The sequence below is a fragment of the Balaenoptera borealis genome (genome assembly GCF_965194805.1).
Source record: "Balaenoptera borealis genome assembly, chromosome: 2".
NCBI classification, from domain to species: Eukaryota; Metazoa; Chordata; class Mammalia; order Artiodactyla; family Balaenopteridae; genus Balaenoptera; species Balaenoptera borealis.
Window position 1 is genome coordinate 28904269 of NC_138867.1, and position 14784 is coordinate 28919052.

General features: G+C 38.2%; 1 protein-coding gene across 4 annotated transcripts in view; it reads right to left on the reverse strand.

Annotated features, from left to right (window-relative positions):
• The window catches only part of ZFR (zinc finger RNA binding protein), a 76956-nt gene extending 62403 nt beyond the window's left edge, over positions 1-14553 (reverse strand). For 3 of the 4 annotated variants that reach the window (XM_082382211.1, XM_082382214.1, XM_082382213.1), the window contains exons 1-2: positions 14391-14546; positions 13997-14096 (exon numbers count right to left, since the gene is read on the reverse strand). In XM_082382211.1, the coding sequence (XP_082238337.1) occupies positions 13997-14096; positions 14391-14427 (137 nt within the window). In that variant the 5' untranslated portion in view covers positions 14428-14546. Of the gene's footprint in view, positions 1-13996; positions 14097-14390 lie in introns of all 4 variants that reach the window. The other variant, XM_082382212.1, reaches the window with a different exon arrangement.
• Positions 14554-14784: the final 231 nt, after the last annotated feature.

Consider the following 14784-nt stretch of genomic DNA (forward strand, 5'->3'; position numbering starts at 1 on the left):
TAGCACATCTAATACTCCAACAAGAAGGAATTCTAGAGAAAAGAAAAAAAGCAGATGGAAGAAATTAAGAAATTTCCCACTCTTGAAGGGAGGCCCGTATTTTCAAATTCAAAGATCTACGGAGTGCAAAACAGAATGAAAGAACAACACTGAGAGACATATATTGATAGCATTTCATAACACCTCAAGACAAAAAAAAAGATCCTTTAAATCTACAGAGAGAAGAAAAACAGATCACCTACGTACAAGTAAATGAAAATCAGACTTATTGATAACACCAGTGGCTGGAGGACAATAGGGTAATGTCTTCAAAATTCAAGGGAAAATGATTATCAATGTAGAATTCTGCACCCAGTTAAACTATTAACACAGAAGAATGATTTTGACATTCAAGGTCTGAAGGAGTTTACCTCCCACATACCTTTTCTTAGGAAGCTACATGAAAACATACTTCAGCAAACTATAAAACAAGAAAGATATCATGGGATCACACAAACAGTGGATTCAAACTCAGGAGACAGATAAAAGTCCAGGTCGGCAGCTATGCAGCAGGCCCAGAAAGGCAGTAAGTTTATGAGACTGAAATCAAAGGAAGGACAGAAGCCTCCAGGAGAAGGATGTCTAGGAAAACAGACGACTGGACAATAGACAGTAGACCAAGAGCCTGGGAAAATTTCATGATATAATCAAGGCACCAAGAAGATTTGGGTGAAAAAAAGGGTAATGAAAGACTTCAGGAAATATAAAACTGCTCAAGAAAAGTCATGATCTCAGTTGACCAATTAATAGGGTGTAAAAAAGGAAAAATCTGTTTGAACTTGACCCTGCAAAGATTCTCTATTAAGTGATACAGGGTTGTAAAAATGGAATACATGAGGAATTCTAATCATAGAACAGTACTTGGCTCCAGAGGAAATGCTATTCACAGTCATAATAATGAAACAGTTTTCTGCTTTAAGGTTTTAGAATCAACCTAAATCACAGAAGATAAACTATGATTACAGAACACAATGTAAGTGTCATCACAAGGAAAACGAGAGCTGAGTTGGGGGATGGGGTGGAGAAAGAGGGAAAGTAAAGCACAAGGGTTTCAAGATTCTTAGAGAGTACCAAGATACTGTCTACCTTTGATGGAACTAGAATTGGTGTGTATTGTTTGAAGTAACAGAAATAGCCATATCACTGAATCTGGGAGGAGAAATGAGAAGCATGAGAGAGCATGTATGAAATCCTAACCATGATTGTAAGAAATCAAGCTATAATGCATAAAGTTGATAAATTAAGACATAAAAAAGCAGCATACTATTTAGTGATATGGAGGTTAGAAATAAAACCAAAATGTGTTAAAGGTGGGGAACTGGGAGGCAGGGAGAAGGAAAATAAGGGACTGTTGTTTTCATTAAGCCCTTCTATACTATTTTCAATTAATTAATGCATTACTCTGAGTAATGAAAGATAAGCAGAAAGATAACAGAATAGAATTCTCAAACTGGCAACTTCAATGACCAACAAACCCACCCCGAATTTAAATACTCCTTTCTAGTTATCCCAACACAACTCCAATATCTACATTTCTGGCCTCAACCCTAATCTATATCCAACTTTAGGCCCATCTTTAAGTGCTTCTGAATTCCATTAATATGACCTGGCTTTATACTACACTACTAAATTTATAGTCACTACTGAAATTAAAATAACTTACGTGTACAAATGGCTTGTCCGCATATGCGGCATCCTACACCTCTGTTAGTTTCTATACAACAGTGGTTCTCAAAATGTGATCCAAGGACCGCTGAGGGTCCCTAAGGCCGTTTCAGAGGGCTCAGGAGGTTGGTTCTCCCTTTTCAATTACAGATTGCCTTCATATATTTTAATCCGAACAATTTATTGCAACAGACTAAATGCAGAAGCAGGTATGAGAATCCACCTTGAGATATTAAAAAGATTTGTAAAAATGTTAAACAATGCTTCTCATCTTACAATTTAAATATTTTAAAAATTTCTAAAATAGTAAATATTAGTATAATCCACATAAGCAAAAGCTTTTGGGGGTTTTTAATAATCAGAAGTTAGAAGGGTCCCCAAACCAAAAAGTTTGAGAACCACCATTTTATGATACAGAACATTAACTTAGAGTCTGTAATGGTATTCACCATTCATTTTCCTGCTCTTACTGCCCCTTTAAGCAAAATGTTTCCTTCTATCTTATGACATGGAAACAGTACTTGCTCTCAGGTAAAATGAGCACTGCAAAAGTGGCCAGAGCCCCAAGTCTGCTGCCTACAGCTGTGTAATAGTCTTATCTAGGGCTCCAAATCTCCTCCCAGTTTACCCTGTGTGCTGCTGTAAAAATATTATTTTCTAAGTTAGCAGAGACATCAAAGGCATAGGGAAGTAACGGTTTAGAATTTTGGAACTCCCACACAAAACTAACAGCAGGTGAATTAGGAAAAAGCCCACTTCCTCCTTTAAGGGAGAACTGTAAGGAAACTTTCCTGTCTCAGCCTTGGCTCCAAGTAAAGGAGAGAAGCCTCTCCTGATAATTCTTAACAACAGGCCAGCACTCCCCTACTTTGGGCTCTGGAATTCACATTAGCTAACCAGGAAAACTAACTAATTGGTTTGGCGTTTATTTACTTATTTATTTTCTTCCAGGTACCACAAAATGCTCATTCCTCTCTAACGCTACCATGTTCCAAAAAAGAGGAGATCTCAATCAAAAATCACAAACAAAACCCATAAGGAAACAAGATACTAGGAGCAAGAGTTTGAAAAAAAAAAAAAAGACTACAAGTATTAGTATTGGATATGAAATATAAAATAAGTACACTTAAAGAAGTAAAGAGACTATGAAAACCAAGAACTAAGAGTTCAATCAAAAACAACCAGATGAATTAAAAAAAAACACAGAATTTCCAGAAATGAAATACAGTATATAAAAATTATAATCAGAAACTCAGAAAGGCATTACGTAACTGATTAGACATAGCTGGCAAAAAAAAATCTATAAAAATTACTCAGAAGGCACACAAAGAGATGAAAGATATTAAAGAGGTTAAAAGACCAGGAGAAAAAAATAAAAAATGGTAACTTAACAACTCATTGGAGTTGCAAATGAAGAAAAAGGGAGAGAGGAAACATCTAAATAGAATGTCTGATATAACAATCCTCAGATCCAGGAGCCCCCAACTAACCCTAAGTAGGATTAAATAAGGAATTCTCACCAATACGAATCTGAGTGAAACTGTAAACACCAAAGAGAGAGAAGCACAAGTAGCTTGAGGAAAAAAAATCCCTAGAAACTAAGTGATGACTTCTCAAGAATGAGAAGGGTGAAATGAAGATATTTTGAGATTAAAAAAGAGAGAAAAACCAAAAAAACATTGTTATCAGTAGACCCACATTAAAGGACATTCTCAAAGATTTACTTTAGGAAGAATGAAAATGAATGAATGTTAAATAAATAAAAAAAAAAAAAGTGGTAAATACGACGGCAAATTTAAATACTCACTAGCTATATAAAACAATAATTTTGTTCAACAACGGTTGTGGGGTTAAGAACATCTGAAATATAGTACAACAAAAGCACAAAAATCAGGAGGGGACTGACCAAAGTTAAAACATTTTAAGTCCTGGTATTGTTTAGGAGAGTAAAGGTAATGATTAACTTTAGACTAAGTGAAACATGCTAAATTTCTAGAGGAACCACTATAGGACAAATGCGGAATGTTTCATTTCTGAAAGGCCATGAGGGAACCAAGTCTCAGCCAAGAAAATGGAGGCAGCTCCTGTCACTTACCTTATTAAATGTGCTTTTTACCCCCTGGAAAAACATACTTTGTATGTGTTTGTTTCAATTTTGCATAAAATGGTAAAGTAACTGATAAAACTTTTTTTTTCTGTCTTTCTCTTGGCACACAAAACACAATTTAACCTTTCCATTAGTCCAAATTTAATGCTCAACATTGTTGGACTTTTCTAGGTCAAATTATGGCATTTTACTTATCTACAAAATCACTGACAAATTTATCTTTACATTTAGTATTTTATAATGTTGAGAATGATGCAAAATTAAACTTTCTCACAGAATCACCCCAAAGACAAATCACCTTTAAATATTCCTTAAACTTGTTATTGTAATGTCATGCTCCCATTAACCTTCACAGTGCTATTAAAACAATAACTGCATCATTGTAGAATTTTAGCAAGAAATTTAAATTCAGGCTCTGTTTTCTTCTTAAAAACTAGAATAAATAAAATAACTAATCCTACAATTTCTACCAACTCTTTAGATGGGTAGACTACAAGGGAGAGAGGGTGGTTAAATATCATATGAAAACCACTGACAGTTTTCTTGACATCTTTTAACTCTCAACATACCAGGAGAAATATCATTTGGGTCCATTGGACCTCTTACATTTTCTGTATTTTTGAGGTCATTTGACAATTTACATAAGAATAAGGGATAATGAAAATACTATTAGAAAATTTTAAATACAAAGTACAGTAAACCCAAATTTTTATTCCACATATACACAAAATGGACCATGTTCTCTGAACTGCTCATCAACTTTCATGCATGAACATGGAACATGTCCATCCCATAAATGCTAATTCCACATTTCAAATATTTCTCTAATGAGTTCTAACTTACCATTACTTTTGGTTCATCTTCCTGCATTTGAATTGTCAAAATGCAATGCTTAAAAAAGTTTTGAAATGTTTTATGGCTCATATTTTGTGGAAGAGAGATGGTCATTTACTTTGCTCCATAACTGTAAAACACTGTCAGTGTTTTTGCTTTGGAATGATCTAAAGAATCTTTTAATTTCTACACCATCTATTTCCTTCCAACTACCTTTGTATACATATCTGCCTTAAGCATCTGTCCACTAATGAACCGTATCGAGTAAATTTTGGTTCACAAACATCACAAAACATGAAAGATTTCTGCCACATATACTTTTAGCAAAATGGGATGTTCTGGAACTTGTCACAGAATATTACATAATGAAGTCCTTCCTGTTAACTAGATGAGAATACCTTACTTTCCTTTTTTATCCTTATATTGTTCACTCACTGATTCTTCAGTTTGAAAAAAATCATCTAGGACATTGTATCTATAGACTCTTAGGCTGAGATTTTGCTTATACAATCAATTTCACCATTATCATTTGTCTAGAGTGGTGCTATTTTTGTATTCATCTTATTTAGCTAAGAGTTGTCAAATATTGTCTTGTGTTAACTTTCTTCTCTTTGCCAGTATGAACAGAGAATGAGTAATTCTGACTCCTCAACTGTGCTGAAGGAAAACTAAAAGCCAACTATTAAAGACAGCATCTCTCCTTTCTTTCATACCTTCTTGAAAGACGATGCAATACTTTAGGCAATGCAACATCCTCCAATTATTTCACTATTGTACTATCCTTCTAGGTCAGTGATCCCCAACCTTTTTGGCACCAGGGACTGGTTTCGTGGAAGACAATTTTTCCACGGATGGGAGGGGGTGGTTCACGCAGTAATGAGAGCAATGGGAGCAGCAGATAAAGCTTCGCTCGCTTGCCCGCCGCTCACCTCCTGCTGTGAGGCCCGGTTCCTAACAGGCCATGGACCAGTACCGGTCCGCGGCCCGGGAGTTGGGGACCCCTGTTCTAGGTGCTTCCAACACCATTTTCCTATTGTATTAGTCTTCTTTTAACATAGTTAGGAATAAGTGATGAGTAAAGAGGAAATAATTCCTAGGATCATGAAATAGCAAAATGTTTCAAGATACAGAAAAATAAGATCACTAAGATTCCATACTCCAAATCTTAGACTTATAAAAAAAGATCCAGTGGATCCATATGGTAATTAAGATAAAATGAATTTTATTCCATTTTGAAAAATAAGCAAATTGTTTTCTTTGGAAGACCTCTAAGAAAGAAAAAGTCATGCAATGTTAATCCTTGTAAATATTTGTGAACAGAATTACTCAAAAAAGAAACAAACTATTGGGTACAATTAAAGCTAATGGATACCATAAATTAAACCAAAGTGCTCTATAACTTTCTATACTCAAGAAAAACACATCTTTCATTATGTCTCAAACATATTAACATTTCTTCAGAGAAAGGTATGAATAGTCACACTGAGATGCAAATAAAAAATTAAAAATAGCCTCCCCCCCCTTCATGTTAGTTTCCACTGTCAAGTTTTTTTTTTTTTGCAAACTTACTAGCAGCATTTTCAGAATTTTTTGGATTTCATAAATGTGAATAAGGAATTAAGCCTGTACAATAAGATCCCCAAATCCTCTAAATACAGAGCTAGGATAACCAGATATTCTGAAAGTAATGGATAGCAAATGAAGGATTTTAAGCAGAAGAGTGTTGGGATTAAATTTACATTTTATAGTGACCATTCTGCTTATAGTAAAAAATGGTTTGGGATGAGTGGGACTGGGGGAGTGAGAGAAGCAATAAAGCCACCTTCATAAATCACATCACTCTTTGCCCTCATCTATATGATTAGTTTTTAAAAGGTTTTCTTACTGTTTTTCGTTTTTCTATCAAGTGTCAGATTTCCTCAAACCTCTTTTCAAGGAAGTTTTCTGCCCATTTAATGCCGACTACCATACCAATGTAATGCACTTTATACAATATATTATCTTTTCCCAGAAATAAAAAATGAATTAAAATTTTTATTTTCATTTAATTGATCTTCAAAAACAGTGCTTCCGAATACTTTAAGCCCATTTAACCTCTAGGACCCTCAAGAATTTATTTGTGGATAAACAACTGTATAGCACAGGGAACTACATTCAATATCCTGGGATAAACCACAATGGAAAAGAATGTGAAAAAGAATGTATACGTGTGTGTAACTGAGCTGCTTTGCTATACAGCAGAAATTCACACAACACTGTAAATCAACTGCACGTCAACTACAGCAACAAAAAATTTTATTTGAATACTAAATTAGACTACAAGACCTATCTTATGCAAAATTTTATGCTTGTCTTTCTGTAGCTCCAAACGATCAGATTCTAGTTTTTCTATACTGGCTGCCCATGAAAATTATACCAAAGATTTTGCTAACTATCAATCCTTTATCCAGCCTCTCTAAAGCCCTAACATTGCTGATTACTCCATCTTCTTTTGGTTTTTATGAACACTACATTCTTCCAGCTCTCTGCCCACCCCGACCCTGTCCCAGTATTTGCTTCTTTCTTTGGCCCTACTTTAAACACAGATGTCCCCCAAGTTTGTAACTATGGCTCTGTTCTATTTTTTTTCCCCACTCATTCAAAAAACGTTTACTAAATGTTTGATGTATGACAGGCACTGTACTTTCTCTGGTTTCATCCATGCTCACAGCTATAATGGTGGATCACCACCATATGGATGATATTCGGATTTACACTACGACCCTTATCCCTCTTCTGAGCTCCATTTCCAAATGTCTACTGAATATAATATTAACATTGATGGAGATATATGTATGCAGGGGCTATTCTGAGCACTTTACAAATTTTATCTCATTGAATTCTCAAATCACCGTGGAGGCTGTAGAGGCCTCCAGGGATGCTGATAGTGTTGTTTTTTTGATCTGGTGCTGGTTATACAGGTGTGTCCAGCTTATGACACTTCATCAAGCTATATTCTTATTATATGTGCAGTTCTTTTTATATATACCATACTTCGACGGAGAATTTTTTTAAAATTTCAATCCTATGAGGTAATTATTAGTATTAGCTCTAATTTATAGATGAAGAAACTCAAGTACCAAAGGACTGTTTGCCCAATGTCACATGACAAATAGTAGAGGGATCCAGAATTCAGCTCAGCTAGCCTGACTACAGAACCCACCAACTACCAACCATATCAAGAATTTAATTCAGGTAATTCCCTGGCAGTCCAGTGATTAGGACTCTGCGCTTTCACTGCCGAAGGCTCGGGTTCAATCCCTGGTCTGGGAACTAAGATCCCGCATGCCACACAGCACAGCCTGCGGGGGTGGGGTGGGGGTGGATTTAATTCATTCCTATCTTGGCTCAACGCATTTTGTCTAAAATGACCTTCCCTCTATTTTCAGAATTAAAGACCATGAAGCCTACCTCAAACTCCATAGTCAGAATCCTCCAATTCCCCATTTTAGTATTTTATTAAAACTCAGTTATGATCGCTATCATGGCATAGTTACCTGTAGGTATACCTGCCCCTACCCTCATCCCCCAAGAGTGTAAACTCCTTGAAAGCAGGGACTATGCATGCTGTAAGTTACTCCCTATGAACGTATTTTAATGTATATATTACATGAGGAGACTAATACTAAAACAACAAAAAAAGCCCAGTGTTCTTTGCTTCATTAATTCGCCCTCTGTAAGGACGAATTAAGAGCTGCACTGCACACAGCTTTCACAAAACACTAAGAAATGTTATACTCAGAACAACGACCCTAATTGTGATAGAGTGATGCCAAGGACAATGTTGTTGGCGCACTCCTCACCTTTAATCTCATTCTAGTAATTCTAACATACTTTGTCAATTACTACATTTATAAGCCCAAGGACTGTCTTCTGATTACCCTGATGGTGTACTTCTGAATAATAATTTGGTTGATTTGCTTTTTTTGACAAATACCTCTATTTAAACAGCTATATATTCTAATCCAACTGCCCATAAGCATACATCTATTTCTGGGCTCTCTATTTTAAGCCAATGATCTATTTGTCTATCCCTCTACCAATACCACATTTTCCTGTTTAATAACATCTTTTGGTCCCTGCTAATACAAGACCTTCCTTACGATATCTTACAAGACTGTCATGACTACTTTTGGACAAATACTCTCTTCCCTAGCAACATGAGAACTCCTTTATCAAGTTACCCCAAAAAGCCTGTTGTGATTTTTACTGCAATTACATTAAACATATAGACTACTTAGGAGAACATCGATAACTTGATAGTATTGATTTTTTTTCACTGTATGAACACAGCCCCTCTTCAATTATGTCTTCTTTTATGTCCTTTATAGCCTATTGTATTTTTTTCTTAAAGTGTTTTGCATATCTCATTAGTTTTATTTCTACTTAATAGATTTTGTGGCTATATAAAAAGGACTTATTTGAAATTTGATAATCTAATTCAACATTGCTGAAACAGGAGTGATCTTAGATCCAGAAAATTTGAACTCTTATTATTTCTCATATTAGTCTGTTGATTATAATCATGTTGCTTGCAAATAATTAAAAACTTGGAGGTCCCTATTAAACGGACATTAAAACTGAGGCCTACAATTGATACTCAAGTACCTACTTTTAAAACATTTGAGATTATGAAGCTCTATATATTAAGTGTGCGATAGCCATCAACTAAGGAGAGCTTTTAAAACCCTTTTAGTATTATTATACAAATCTCTATAGAAAACTAGCATTGGTTAAATGCCTATTGAAAATCAAGCACTAGGCTAGGAAGTTTTATATTTAATAACTTCACCTCAAAGCAAGTTAGTTGAGGAAACTGAGTTGTAGAAAGATTAGGTGACTTGCACAAGTGTCTAAAGAGATAGAGTTGAGATTCAAATCCAAAGTCTGACTAGCTCAGGCCCTTTTCATTATAGTATACTGTGAGGCAGGTTATAAAAACACAGTCAAGCATACACCTTAAGCATTCTATACAGGGCTATTCTCCCTCATCCTACTCTTAAGGCTATTAATAACACATACAGGATATATCATCATTGTAAAAGCACTAATCCTTTCGGAAAGAAAATTTTCATTATTTCAAATTCATTCATGCAATACGAATCCTAAGATCTCTGATTCAACAATGGAGGAGCTGATATAATTAGCAGTTGCAGTAAATTTTTTTTTTGGTAGAGCCAGTAAATTTCCATCACTAAGATCGGTTTCAAAAACCTGTTCACCTGGTTTTTTCACCATCTCAGTTAGTCATTACTTCTTTCTACCTTACTAGCGTTACTTTTATTCTTTCCTCCAAGATACAATATTCTTAACCCTACATTCAAATAAAAAGCAAAAAAGAGAAGGAGAAAAAGGAAAATTCACTGGCCAATCAACCTACCCAAGTTATCTTAGTGATGTGAAAAGATACTTATCCTTTAGGAACAGATGTCCTAAAGACATCTCAAGAATCACTAGATGAGATGCCTTCTTTTGACTAACAGATGCTTAATTTAAGCTAATGTCCAGACAACAGTCGAAATCCACTTAAACATTTATCATTTAACAACATTTGCTGAGATTCTAAGAATATGGGGGCAATTATTTTGTACCTTTATACAATCATTACTCTATGAAGTTTTTGAACTCAATTAATTCTAGATGTTAAAAGGGTAAAAAAAAGTTGCCGAATGATTATTTTAAATAGCTAACTTTATTGAAGGTAGAATAACATTCAGATACCAATGATACACTAAGAGCTATAGATAGAACAAAGAAAATTAGTTTAAGCACAAGCTAAACATTTAGGTTATGCTAGTTAACAGACAAGCGTCTTGAGTAGATAGAGAGGTGACAAGAACGATATGACCAAGGCTTTTCTAAAGAATACGAGAAACTGGCTGTTTAAAACTCTCAAAGAAAAAGTTATGTCCTATTCATAGTGGGATATAATGGAATTACTTTAGTTTATATTACATATACATATTTGTTTATGCCACAAATCCCCTTCAAAAACTGAAGAACTCCTATGAGAACTTCTGTAAAACTGCCAATGAAGGAGACAAAAAAACTGATTTGATCCTATGATACTATTAATTAGAAAGTTTTTTCCACTGAGAATTATCTTTCTCACATTCTTTGCTACCCTAAGTTCTTACAACTGTTGAAATCATTTTTTTCAAGATTTATTATAAAATTAATGTCTGTCTAAAAGTTTTTAAGTATATCTTCTCAAACAAAAAAGGTACTCTACTGAAGTAGGTACCTATCTAACCAAGTTCCCTTTCTGCCATGAAGCCATTCTTATTTTTTCCTCACGCTTGAGATCTGCCTTGTCCTACACACCCCTAAATTAACATTCTACCAGAAATATATACTTATAAACACAATAATTAATACTTAAAACCTTTCTGATTTTGTCACTGCCAAGGGGAAAAAAGCACATGAAAGGTAAGAAAATGAAGATTACATTTGCAATAGTGGCAAATGGCGCAATAGGTTTATTTACTAGCCTTAAAAAAATACAGAAAGCAGGAAGAAAAGCAATCAGTAGCTGATGGAACGTGTAGCACAAGGACTGAATAAATGCTTACCACAAAAATATTTAATATGTATTATACAAAAGAAAAACCTGGTTTATCTAAAGGTTATTAGTAGTAGAACTTATAAGAGATCTTTACATCTCTTAAAGAACTTTGATACTTAGTATGCCATTATAAATCTCAAATATTAACAAGCAAAAAGCAAGTCTAAATTTAAAATTAATTTAATCAAATACCTCACATAGTTGTAACCAAGAAAACTAAGAACTGGAATTAAATCTAGACTTAGAATAGTTACTCTCAGTTATCTGTACTCAATGACAGGTGAAGCAACTATTCACGTAATCTACAGGTAAATGTTTAAGATCTCCTTGAGTTTACATCCTTCAAAAAAAATTTTTTTTGCAAAGTAAGCCTTGGTCTTCCATGTCTCAAAGTTACATTTTAATGATTTCTAGACAGGAAGAAAGAGGAGCACCATCACTGCATCTTTTGCATATGCTTTTATTATTAATGCTATTTGTTCATCTTCCTTGAACCAAGGTATTAGCATTACTGGACCTGATTTCTTTCCATTAAAAACAAACAATTCTATATAGTATGTTATATACAAGGACAGAGCATCTTAACAAAGTAATGTCAAAAGACTAGTCGTTTCTCATTAGACACACATATAACAAGCAATTTAATACTTTGGATTGCTGTTACAGTTTACTGAAACTGTATAAGATTCAAAGCCAAAGAAAAACTAGGTACAGAAATTCTGTAATAGCTTCCTATACTGGGATAAAATACATACATGCAAATATTTGATCAAAAAATTATCTTTAAATTGGCATTTCCTCCCCTCATTTCTATCTATAGGTTTGCATTAGACAAAATATTTCAAAACTGCCACAAAAAAAAAAAAAAAACTGCCACAAAGAACAAACCCACTACATTTTCAGTAAACAGTTAATAATCCAACAAATCTATCACTCTGTCCACAGTAACAGAAAAATACTGTGTAAAACAATTAAAACTTAAATGGTTAAATACAGCCTTGTGTAGGACACACAGTACTTGGTAGCAGTAGATTTATGGCACAGTGCTGATTACCTATCTCTTGTTTCCCAGAAAAAGAAAATGGCTTGATTTTTCTCTCTCTCCACGAAAATTATTTGCTCTTTATTAAAGTGGCTGAGACTTTGTTAGTTGTTTATCACAATTTGTAAGCAAAGAATTTTTAAAAAGTTTGAAAAGCCCCAAGATCGTGCCCCAATAATTTGTCATCTCAGTTCTTTTTCTGGAAATAAGCTTCAAGGTAAAAGAGACTTGTAAAAAAATGCCCCATGCGTTCAACGCATTTGACAATTAGTAGAATATTAATTTCATCAATAAAACACATTTATACATTTTAACATCTCTTAAAAATCAATGGGGTCTTAAGCACTGAGTCATATTTTAACTGGTAGTGATTTTTTTAGTGATACATGAAATAATGATACCCTTCCTTTACAATAAATGGTATCTTATAATTCCATGAAATATGGCAACTCTGTTCCTCAGAATTACAAGTTTTAACCGAAAATGATAGCCCAATTTTACAGATGAGGAAAATGAAAGACCAAATAAGAGATGTCCCCAACGTCATTAAAATCCGGAGCAAAAAAGACTGGAACCCAGGTCTTCTGGTTCCCAGTGATGTCCTTTCCACTAGACAACCCGCCGCCTGAAGTGAATGAGGTGAGAAAACTACCTGGGTTTATTAAGCAATAGCTAATTTACCTAGTACACAGATATCTAATATAGTCTCTCTCTCTATAAAAAGCTGATCACTTAGGAGCCCTGAACGCTTATGGCCTGAGTCTAAAGAGACTCAGACTGACTCAAAGGTAACAACAACAGAATCTAATGTTTTTCTTTCTTTTGATAAGATACATAACGAACTACAGAAACTTCAGAAATTAGAGCTTCCCTTAAGTAAGAGATTTCATAGGGTGCATTTCACTAACTCGGTACCTCACTTGCACTTTTCATTTCCCTGGAGGGGAAAGACCCGCCAAGGGAAATTACTGGCCCACCTGGAGCCTAAACGCAACAGCTAGAACAAAGCTGTGGACTCATTTATCAGCACTAGAAACTTCGCACATCTCTTCCAGTCTACCAGCTACACAATTCACAGGTGGTTGGTGTGTTTACCTCTCTCCTTGCAAGGAGAACTAAAGAAACCAAACGAATGCGATGACACCCACAGTCTGTTTGTGGGGATCGGGTGGAGGGCCAGGGGAGACCACGAGACGCAGGAGAAGGCACCCGAAAAAACAACACGTTATCTGGGCTCGGGGGGCCGGAGCACCGGGCGAGGACCGGTGCCCGGGCGGCGGCGCGACTCCGCACTCCCCGAAAGGTGTCCTCGCCCACCGTCTCTTTCCCCAAGTGGGAGGGGGGTCGGAGGTGGAGACCGGCCCGGCGGGGGCGGGGACCGGAGGCACCGCAGGGGCCGCGGCCTCGGCTCCCTCCCTCCCAGCCCGGCGGGGGTGGCGGCTCGGCTCCGAGGCCGCGGGAGGCCATTTTAGCTGCGGGGCCGCCGAAGGCCCGGGAGGCCCTCCGCGGCCCCCCGCCTCACCGTCTCCCACTCCCGCCCCCACCGGGGCCGCTGTCCGCCCCGGGCCGGGCGAGGCCGCGGGGCTCGGCCTGCCGCCGGCCGGCGCTCGGGGGGGGGGGGGGCGGGCGTGTGGGCGTCGTGTCGGCGGGATCCGGGCGGAGGGGCGAGCAGGGGAAGAGGAGAGAGAGGGCGGGGAGCCGTTACCTATACTGGGCCGCAGCCGCCGCCGCCGCCGCCCCGCTGTGGGTGAATCCAAAGTAGTTGCCGGTCGCCATTTTGGCATCTTCCCCCAGCCGGCTGGGCACTGCGGCGGGCACGGAGAGTCGGGTCCCATGGCGGGAGGAGAGGCGCGGAGGGGCAGAGACGCCGAGGGAGGGAAGGGGAGAGAGAGAGAGAGAGGCGCCGTGAGAAGCTGCCCTCGCCGGGCCGGGCCGCGGCCGCGCCGCCTCCCCCTCCCGCCTCGCACTCACTCACTCGTACGCCCCGGTGGCGGCCGCCGCCTCCTCCCCAGGGCCTGCCCCAACCCCCCGCGCCTCCCCGCTGCCCCGGGCCGGGGAAGGGGCCACGCGGGGACCCCGACGGGGCACATTATACTCACCATAGGTGAAAGAAACTACAGGGCATATGGGAATCATGGGCTCGGGCTGCTGCTGCTGAACTCTGAACTCTCACCCGCTGCCTCCCTCCTCTGCCCCGCTCCTCCTCAGCGGAGAACAGACCGCCGCCTCCCACCGCACTGCGCAGGCGCTCCCGCGCTCGGCACCCTGGGAGCTGTAGTCCCGCCGCCTTCGCGGCTCCGACGGGCGCGTGCCGGGCCTCAGCCGAGGCGGGCTTGGGGCGCCCTCCGGAGAAGGCGGGCTTGGTCTCCTCCGCTGTGGTGGCGAAGGCGAGCCGAGCCGCGCCGGCCGGGAGGGGGAATCGGGGAGAGTGACCCGAGAGAGTGACGTCTGCCAGCCTTTTCTTCTTACTTTTCACTTCTTTCACTTTGGCGT